This window comes from Pseudoliparis swirei, chromosome 14 (assembly GCF_029220125.1).
Source record: "Pseudoliparis swirei isolate HS2019 ecotype Mariana Trench chromosome 14, NWPU_hadal_v1, whole genome shotgun sequence".
NCBI classification, from domain to species: Eukaryota; Metazoa; Chordata; class Actinopteri; order Perciformes; family Liparidae; genus Pseudoliparis; species Pseudoliparis swirei.
Genome location: NC_079401.1, coordinates 3,704,400 through 3,714,660, shown reverse-complemented (window position 1 = coordinate 3,714,660; position 10,261 = coordinate 3,704,400). Strand labels below are relative to the sequence as shown.

Genomic DNA, 10,261 nt, shown 5'->3' with positions numbered 1-10,261 from the left:
TGTTGGAGCAGAGGGCCCCCCCTGGACGCTCAGCTGCATTGTGGGAGGTTCCCTCTCAATGCCACCTTTGTCTGTGAGAGAGAGTGCGTGTGTGTGTGTGTGTGTGTGAGAGAGTTGGAGATAGTCCAGTTGACAGCCCATAATAAGTCATGAGTAAACTTCCCCCGGGGTGAGAACCGATCTTGGTCTACGTGAACGCTTGAAAACACCTCGGGCTAAACGGTTTGAAAGTCATTCTGATGATTGGTCTGACATGCGTGCTTCACTCACACGCACACACACACATACTCTGCAAATGTTCTTCCAAGTCAGGTGCAAAGAGGACTTGACCCCTCTATGGTTCACAGACACACCAATAACATGAGGACGGAGTGGGGACTCGGAGCTGTAACTCATACTCAACGTTCACTCGGACCCCGCCTCCAAAATGTGGTGAACTTGACTTACGGCTGGAATCTGACCTCTTTAGTGTATATTTTATCACATTAAAAAGTATTACGTCTTTTAAGATTGTGTCAAATGATTTTTTATTTATAGCAGCAGCTTTTTGGCTGAGAGGTGGGCGTGAAACAGAAAATAAGAAAAGTGGCACGCAATACAAGCTGAACTCTGGACTGAGCCACCCAGCTGACAAACTCCATTAAACCAATGAAAACAACAGAAGCTGTGTTCCCATCATGCATCTGGATGAGGTGCCGCTCACTTTCTACACGTTATTCCATGATGGAGGCAGCAGGCGGGAAGAAATCTCTCTAAACTACAAAGGCACAGGGTAAAGAAGCTCTTTTAAATGGCTCTGTGTGTGTGCGCGTGTGCGGTCTCTTTTTCCTTCCTTCCTTTATTTTCTTTTCTTATGTGCACATGCTCACGAGTTAAATTGCGCGTGCACGTATCTCCGTCTTCCACTTCCGTGTTGACGCGCTTTTTCCAGCAGCAACCGCCGCGCGCCTAAAACAAAACAATAAGTTCTTGCGGACTGGTGACGTCACCGGCCCTCTTTTTTTGTTTGAGTGACAGGTGGTTGGCCCGCTTGCTTCTGGAGCTTTGAAATACTTTTATTTAACTGTTTTGCAAATTTAAAATAGAAATACCGCAATGTAGGTCCAGGTAAAAGTCCTTCGTTCAGAATTTTCAAAATAAAAGCTCATAATTCTCGTTTGATAAGAACGTATATGTCTCGTTATGGGACAGACTCTTTATTAAATAAAGATCATTCCGCTTTAGCCAACAACTATACACACTGAGTACTTACACCTATTGATGCGTCACGTGTCAGTATCTCAGTGCAATGTGTGTGTGTTTGGTGCATTTTTGGTGCCTCATGGAATGAAACATAAACATTCCTCAAAATCAAAAATGAATAATAAATCAATCCTATTTAATTAGCTCATTTAAGTCGCATGCACCCTCTGCTGAAGTGTATGCTGATATTATATAACTTGTTCTCGGGATGTGTACTTGCCCCGAATCAAACTCCACTCCCTCCTTCTTCTTCTTCTTTTAAAAAAAAAAATGCGCCTGAGATTTCCAGAGTGTATTCTCCTTTTTATTGCCCCCATTTGCATATAAATTAAATCCATATTGTGCCTGCGAGGCAGACTATGCTAACTATGCAAACGATCCCCGGCTCTTCTTTGTTTTACAGATAAACCCTCCGCTCCCTAAACGACGAGGTGGCAAAGAGGGGGAGAAATCCTGTCGCTGTTTCATAATTGTATGAATTTTAAATACATTGTCAGCTGATCCTCTTGCGCGTGCACAGCGGGGAACGAGACTCTGATATTAGGAGCTGTGCATGGGGTTATCATGGCAGCCTCTTCACCTTTGTGCGCGCACACACACACGTGCGGGCCAGATGGCCATCAGGCCCGCATAATGAAAAAGCCCTCATTCAACTCCTGTTCACAACACAGAGCGTCACGCGTTCCCCGGAAGGGTCTGATGACGACGTGCAGATATACAATTAGATGTGTGTGTGTGTGTGTGTGTCTGTGTGTGTGTCATTGCATCTGAAATCGAGCTCTCTATGAATATTCATTCAAATTTCCGTGACATTAAATTATTCCTAATATTGCTGTTCCCCCCCCCCCCCCTCCACACACACACACACACACACACCTCGCGGTTTCCACTGCTGCACTTCTCTTTTTTTTTAAAAGGTTAACCTGCACTAGAGCTCTGCTGCTGACTCAGACATCAACACAACCCTGCATGAAATATATGTTAACTAAATATAAGCAACATATTGTTTAAAACAACAATAATTCAAATGCCGCACGCAGGCGCAGTAGGCCTATTGTCTGCGGACGCTCAAGTAAATAAATCAGGTCTTTTTCGTTTTATTAAAAAAAAACGAGGCGTTAATTAAACGTGAAATAACCTGCCTCTCTAAAGCAGCGAGTCCCTGCTCGTCATTATTAAAATCAATTATTAACACGCTACGCTGTTTTCTTATTAAATCCTCCGCTCTGGAGGCCGAGCACCTGAACGCAGCACTTGAAATAATTAAAACGCCCGAAACGCGGAGGCCGTGAACTCCTCTCCGCAGACCTCTTAATTAAACACTCCGCTCTGCTGTTGCTGAGCAGACTTCACTCTGTGCGGCTTTCTACCCGAGAGCTGTGCAGTTCTCCTCTATTTATGTGCGTTTTAGGAGAAAAATAATAACTCTGAAAGGATATTAAAAGATGTTTGTTTTTTTACTTTCATCGTAAATTAAAGCCTCATTTTTTAAATAATTGGAGACAGAAGGATTTAATAAAATTAATATTGGTCAGAATCAATAAGTAACTAAACTGGTTGATGCAAGTGCACGGGGTGGCACATGACAATTATAAATAGGCCCAAACTAATTTACATGATATCTTTTACCACTTCTATGGACGTTTTTTCCCCCTACAGTCAAATTAAAAACGCTATTTGAGTTGTTGTGCCTATTGTAATATGGTTTCCATATTTAACAGCCCCCAAACAATGAAAATAATTAATAATAAACTGTCATGCATTCTTTGAAAAATAATCAACAAGAGCTGGAAGCAACTTCATCATTATCATATGAGAGACCTCAACTTTGTCTGCTCTCGCTGACCTTGAGCGCACACACACACACACACTCACACAGCTGCCATGTCACAGGGTTCACAGCCAGGCTCCATCAAACCTGAACCTGAGGTCACGTGAGGTCAAACAGGCCACATGTACATGCATGTTTCTCTCTAAAAGCAGAGTGCCCCGAGAAGAAGCTCCATGACAGTTTCCCGGGTGAATGAATTCATTCCATTGAAGCTCTGGCAACAATCCAGGAGAGTGAAACTTCACCAGAGATGTGAAACCTTGTAAATGCCAGGAATAGATTAATAGGTGAAACGCTATCATTATGGGAAACATGTAGTGTATGATTAGTGAACCGGGAACTGCAGCGTCTTTGTCCGTGTGCCCCACCATCTCACATACACAATAATGCATAGTTAAATGGAATAACATTTTTTTTTTAAAGAAAGGTAAGTCATCCATTTGTTAGTGGGAAAGAATTTAACAATAATTAGGGGTTGCTCCTTTAAATTCGCTTTGAACTCTGTTTTATGTTCAGGCATTTTGGGAAGTCCTAAAAGCCGAGTATAACAACACTACTAATACAAATATTAAGATAACAAAAAATGCCCTCAATCCTTTTCCAATTAAATTTCTAACTACACAATCAGATTAAATACATCATTTCCACACACAAAATATGAGTGAACTAGTCCTAAAAAAAAAAATTATGAATAATAATAATAAAAATAATAATAGGCTAAATAAAAGGTTATCAAATATTTGTGACCGATGCTCACCTTATTTTCTGTGGGAACGAATGAAAAAAGGAACAGTTTGGGTCCATGTCTACCTCTCTCTTTATTTCAGACTACACGTGAACATATTAAAAATCTTTGGCTTGTTTCGAGTCTGCGGAGCGACGAGGAGGGAACACGTTGCGCAATGTGAGGACACCGGGACCACAACAAAACCACCGAGAGCCGGCTGCACATCCTAAACACCGAGAACAGACAGAAAGGACCCGGATGAGGTGAAATTAAATATACTGTATACAACATGATAACTGTTTTGGGCTATATAAACTTTAATAACGATCGTTCATTTATATAATTATGTCCATATACTGTCACCATAAACAGAAATCTGCGTGTGTTTTTAAATAGCGTCTCCTCCACTTCCATTTGTTCATTTATTTTCTTCTCCTCGTCATTATCTGCAAAAGCCCAAAAGAGTCCGGAGGCGGGGACGCGCGCGGCCCTCGGCGGGGACGCGCGCGGCCCTCTATTCGCTGTCCTCCTTGTCCTCCTGCACCGTGGTGGTGGAGTGGTTGTACAGTCCCTGGGCCATGAGCTGCAGGGCCAGCCCGTTCTTGTAGCCGGTGGCCTTTTTGATCTTCGCGCGCTTGTTCTGGAACCAGATCTTGATCTGGGACTCGTTGAGGTTCAGTTCCTGCGCGAGCGCCTGCCTGCGCTGCTCCGTGATGTACCGGTTGGCCTGGAACTCGGTTTTCAGTCTCTGCAGCTGCTCGGCGGTGAACGCCGTCCGGGGCCGCTTGTCCTCCTTCGGGCTGCTCTTCTTTTTTTTCAGTTTGCGTGTCCTCGGGCCTGGCGTGGAAACAACAAGGGGAATAAAATATTATTTCTACCGCTGCACCTCGAGCCCTCACGGCTCCGGGGAGATTAAATGTAGGTCACCCCACCCCCACCCCAAAAAAACGTCCTGAACCGACCCGGTGCTCGGTGGCCATTCACAATTTAAAAAATGACCCACTGGCCGGCCTCAGGGTTCAAGCTGTGCGCATCGTTCCCCACTATTAAAAGATGCAAACAGCAATAACACACCAATATATACCCAATATCGTTTATAATAATATTTCCTGCATTGTTGTTACGCGTATGTGTGTGATATATATGTGCGGTCCCCTGCAGCCGGTTGAGGTCGCGAGGCCTGAAAGTCACATGATTATGAATTCATATCCAACTCATATTGGTATTGAATCCGAGAGGGCGTCCTCGGGTCACGTGTGTGTGTGATGTTTATTCTGACTAGTGTGTGGGACGCTTAATAGAACACAAATGCTTTAATAAAAGGCTATAGTTGCCCTATAGAGGTGTGTTGGATTGGCCCAAATGAACGCAGAGCTCACTTAGCCTCGATGTGCACGAGACCACAAACTGTCATAACATCCCGCAGCTCTACACCGTGTGTGTGTGTGTATGTGTATGTGTGTGTGTCAAGAGGAGGCGGTGGTTGGAGTCGGCTGCATGGTCGCTACTTTAAACGCACTTTAAGAATAAAAAAGGGGGATAAAAAAAGACTCGTGATAAACGTAAATAAAACGGAATCAGAAGTAACGGGATGACCTTTGACCTCTGTCCCTCTCTGACTGTCACGAGCACGCCGAGCACGAGCCCGTTAAACGCGCCGCGAGAACACAACAACAAGACCAGTAGCACGTGTGTGTTATTCTCCATAAACGGTGTTATGTCGAAATATACCGAAGAAATGTAAACCTTTTGTTGTTTCTATTATGATTATTATTATAGATTTTTTTAAGAAGACTTTTTGCTGTAAATTACAATCTTATAAACACTTTAATGCCTCAGTTCCGTTCAGGTTTTAAAGGCAACATTAGCAGCGAATTAAAATTCTGAACTAACCCATAACTGTGTTGTAACACACTTCATATTGTTGGGGTAAAATAAAGCACAACGACCGCATGATATTCTGTCCCGTTTGTTTCAGCACGCCACATTAAGTTTATATATTTTAAAAAACGTGCACTACATTAAAAAAAATCCGTCTCTATGGGATCACTTATTTGGGTAAAACAATATCATCTCATACACGAGTGAGCGTGACGCTGTAATATTGTTTGTGTGTTTAAAAATATATAAATAAATATATCAGTATATTATACGTAATGTTACCGTAAAAGCTTCTATATCTGCCGCAATACACACATCGTTGGAGCCGTGAAGTGTTCGTCAGTCTGATATAGTTCAGCTCTGAAATATAATCCATAATCAATCAAACGTTTATGTGGACATGTGCTGCCTTTTGCTAACGAAGAGGAACAAATCCTCAACGAACACACACACACACACGAGCTCTTATAATACATGTAATACTCGCATTATGCATAATAGGAATTAGACATTGCACAACTAATTACATTGGACAGTATTCCCACTTTTTAGTCGAGTAAATTCGACATTAATGAATATCCTGCAACAAATATGGAGACACTTTATCCCGTAATGAGATTTTATTTATCTGTGTGTGTGTGAAGTAATATAAATGCCCTATTTGGTTTATAAACTCACTATCTATTTTTATTTTGGTATCGTCTGTCCCTATTTATTTAAAAATATATATATAATTGTTTTAATGTAGTTGAAGTCCCACTAGCACTAAGCTACATGTACAAAGTTAAAATACGTGTCATGCATAACTCTGAAGGAGTTTAGTGGAGGAAGACGAGGCTGTCAACCCAGCCAGCTCCCGGGCTCTCGACCCCCCCCCCCCCCCCCACGAGCGGCAGTTCGGGGACTATTAGCGCCTTACCAGATGAGGGCCGGTCCGAGTACCGCGTACAGTAAACCCACGCGGGCCACAACATGGGCTGGCTCTCCTTGGTGGGCGTCGCGCCTCCATTGCTACCGCTCACGACCATTATCGACGAGGGGCTGTCCGCGTATCTGCCGGTGCCGGTGCCCGCCGCCTCGCCCGGTTTCGACGACTTCTGCTTGGACGAGGGCGAGGAGGACGTGGACGACGACGAGGAAGAGGACGAGGAAGAGGAGGGCGACGAAGAGGGGCTGTCGCTGCTGCAGTTGGAGTCCAGGCACAGGCTGCCCGTGTGCGGCGGCAGCGGGGGCCTTGCGCCGTGCGGGTTGACGTGTTCCCTGCCCGGCGTCTGGCTCCGGTCGCGGTAGCTCGGCTCTTTCCTGCAGCCGAAGTCCGGCCGGAGGATGTTGTCTATGAAAAAGTTCGTGGTTCGGTGGGCCTGTTGCTGGGCCGCCTGGTGGGGTAAAATCACCGGAGGGGAGGGGAGGTTCGGCGACAGCGACATGCTCTCCTCCTCGGTCGAGTCCCGGCTGCCGTGGGGCTCCTTCCGCTCCTCCATACAGCTGCTGCCCGGCGGCGAGAGATGTTCGGCCTCTCCGCGCCGACCTTCCACTTGTTGCCCCTCTCGGTATCCAATTCAGGCGCACGGCATGAACAAAACGAGCCTCCACCGCTGGAACGGAACCAAGTAGCGGCGCTAACGTTGCGGTGTCACTGCGGCGGCGACATGTCTCCTGAAAGCGGTCCGACACCTGGCGCAGCGAGCAGCTCCTCGTTGTGACCGGTATGCCTCTCCGCGGCTGCAGCGCGATATCTGTGTAGAGGCTTTCCCTAAACTCCCCTAAAACCGCCCCACCTCCTCCTCCTCCACTCCTTCTCACTTACACCCAACAGGAAGCACGTGTGCGCGTACACACGTGCAGCGGACCAATCGGGCGCGCAGGTCGTCCCTGTCACAATTAACGGCGTCCAACGAGGGTCTTCGGGAGAGCTTGCGCGCGAGCACGCGCTTAATAAAGAGACCCCCCCCCCCTACCTCCATTGCGCGCGCGTAGTTCGATCGATTTGGGTGAGGCGCACGTGCGCAAAACAAAAACAACAGTGGGAATGCCACTATTATACCTGTTAGAGGCACAGAAATCCTCTTTTTCTTCTATAAATACTATTTTTAATGGACTATGATGTACTTATATTGTAAATGGACATGTATTTAAGAGAAATGTATGCTAAGAAATAGTTTTTTATTTAGTTTAAGCTCTACAGGGCAGATGTTGACACCAATATGCCCTAAATGAAGGTGCTATTTTAAACTTTACTATTATATAATTAAATCTCAGTAATTACTGGAGCTATACACATCTAAAAATAACTAATTTTGCATTACCTTTTTTTTTTTTTTTACATTATTTAAAATAAATTATTTATTTTCAATTCAAATCCTAGTTAAACACCCTGATTTTGCCCATAAGCTATTCGTAATTATTTGTAAAGACAAATAACACAATGAGACGTGCATAACGCATGCATGTGTTCCGATAGTGGCTTTGTAAAAACAACAACAACGCCACAACAAACACTCTAGAATAAGAATAAAATCGCCACCCTGCAGGCTCTAATTGGCGATTTGAAATAATAATATGAATAATCATAAAAGCAACAGCATGAAAGCGGGGACGTGTTGATGGTGAAATCTTTATCCCACAGGCCGGAGTGGGGAGCCGTGGCTACTTAATTAAATTCCAATTAGGGACAGTATCAATATGCAGTTTAGCCGCAGCGCCTTTGTGGGCACAGGGGCCCTCAGCCCGCTCTTATCTTGAGCCGCGAAGAGTCCTTGAGAGGGGCTGCAAAAGATAATTTATAGCTTTTAATTAGTCTTCATTCCGCCCGATCGGCCCCGCGTTCATCTCGGGGAGTAAAAAAGAAAAAGAAAAAAAACCGAGTCAAAAGCGCTGTCACCGGTCCCTGGCAGGGCCCTTAATCACCGCGAGGCAGGGGCCGCGCTACAAGCCACGTAATTTCCAAGGTGCTGATAAAGCGCGTTGAATAATAGCGCGCGCCCCTCGGAGACACCATTTACACGAATGGCTTTATTGACGGCTTAACGTCGGTGATTCATTTTACCTTTCATGGACCGGGAGCCGGATTTGTCGCCGTAATAGGATGATAGATGCACCGGCCCGCTTCTTATTGAGTAGCCCACGTAGACCAGGCTCTGGCTCGCGAGCACGCGCCCGTGCGCACGCATGCACCATAGGCGTATACGATGAGGCTCTTGTTAAAAAGCTGTCTGGAAGTAAAGGCGTGACAGTGAGGGCAGACTGCGCTCTTCTGCTTCTGTAGCACGCGCGCGCGCACACACACACACGCACACACACAAGAAACGTGATTTAGTTTCACTTGCTGCGTGTGGAGGATTAGTTGAGACAAACGAAGGAAAGCTGTCTTTACAAACATCTGCACTACATTTGATTTTATTGTCTGTAAATCTGTTGGTGATTTTGCCTTCATTCTGGCTCGTTATACATTATTATAAATAATAGCCTGGCATAAGCGTTCAATAAAAGCCAATATGCTGTTGTAATAATGACCTCTCTGTTACTCTCGATACCTGAAGACTTTGTGCATTTCTAAATAGGTCAGACATTAGTTCCCCCCCCCCCCATAAAGATAAACATATGAAATTGAATACATTATAGGACTATTATTCTTGGGGGGAAAAATGTTAGGAACAGGAAATCATTATTTTTGTTATCAAAAATAGTTGGGTCTGTTTTTAGGTAAACCCTGTTTAAACGTATTGAAACCAAAATAGCAGCTCCATCTTCCTAGTGTCACAATTTGACTGATCACATATTTGACCTATATATATATTATGATGTGGTAATCTGAACTAAACAGGGAAAGTTTGGGGTCCACTGAAAAAAAAGGGTTTTACTTTCTTTTTCTTCTATTTTTTCAAGTGGTTTGTTTGTGCTGAGACAACAACAACAAAAACAACTCCTCTTTACTTTGTCAGTGGAGTGAAAAACAGAAAGTGTCACGTTTAATAAGACACGATAAGGATTGGTAGTTGTGGCTCTGAGTGGATTCTGTCTCAAAGCGCTGCGGCACTCTGCTGCCACCTAGTGGAGGGCGACGGGAGGTCGTGTTGTTACCTTACTCTTTCTCGGAGGCAGGAAAAGGTTCTGCGCATGCGTGGTTAATGTTTTTTTAATTTTGTTACTTATAAACGTTGAAAAGCAGAGATCATATTAAAGGCTCTGGAAGGAGGTTTAATTGTCTTCTCTCCTCAATGAAACGACAACAAGGACCTTTTTGATTTGGACAAAACTTTCATTTAATCTGATGTAAAATTCAGATAAAGTACATTTATGGGATGTTTTTGGCATCGAGTGAACCTCTGGGATCAAGTATCCACATCTGGAAAAAGAAAGTCAACAGCAAGTATAGACCTTTGGTGACATCTAGTGACTTTTATGTGTAAGTGCATGATATTTTCTTATGTTTTTCTTTTTTTTTAAAGGTATCTCTTTGTGCATGTTACATATACACCGAACAATCTGAACTCTAGATTACTATTGGCACTGTTTTACCTTTACTTTTCTTTTGTGTTAGAGGAGAGAGTAAATGGGAAAACAATAATAAATAAACGAAT

The 10,261-nt window shown here is 44.1% G+C and overlaps 2 protein-coding genes across 2 annotated transcripts in view; one reads left to right on the top strand and one right to left on the bottom strand.

Annotated features, from left to right (window-relative positions):
- The first annotated feature begins 2,119 nt into the window (after nt 1-2,119).
- The window catches only part of steap3 (STEAP family member 3, metalloreductase), a 29,339-nt gene continuing 21,197 nt past the window's right edge, over nt 2,120-10,261 (top strand). Inside the window, exon 1 of the mRNA XM_056430825.1 lies at nt 2,120-4,063. The gene's annotated coding sequence lies outside the window, so the exon portion shown is untranslated. The remainder of the gene's footprint in view (nt 4,064-10,261) is intronic.
- Nucleotides 3,873-7,383, bottom strand: LOC130204257 (homeobox protein engrailed-1-B-like). The gene is made up of 2 exons (XM_056430823.1): nt 6,601-7,383; nt 3,873-4,637 (listed from the first exon to the last, which is right to left on the bottom strand). The coding sequence occupies exons 1-2, from the start codon at nt 7,160-7,162 to the stop codon at nt 4,315-4,317; spliced, it is 885 nt and encodes a 294-aa protein (XP_056286798.1). The 5' UTR covers nt 7,163-7,383; the 3' UTR covers nt 3,873-4,314.

Coding starts and splice junctions, on each gene's coding strand:
- LOC130204257 (XM_056430823.1), bottom strand. CDS start 7,162: ATGGAGGAGCGGAAGGAGCCCCACGGCAGCCGGGACTCGACCGAGGAG. Junction 4,638..6,600: donor CTCGGACCGGCCCTCATCTG/GTAAGGCGCTAA, acceptor TTTCCACGCCAG/GCCCGAGGACACGCAAACTG.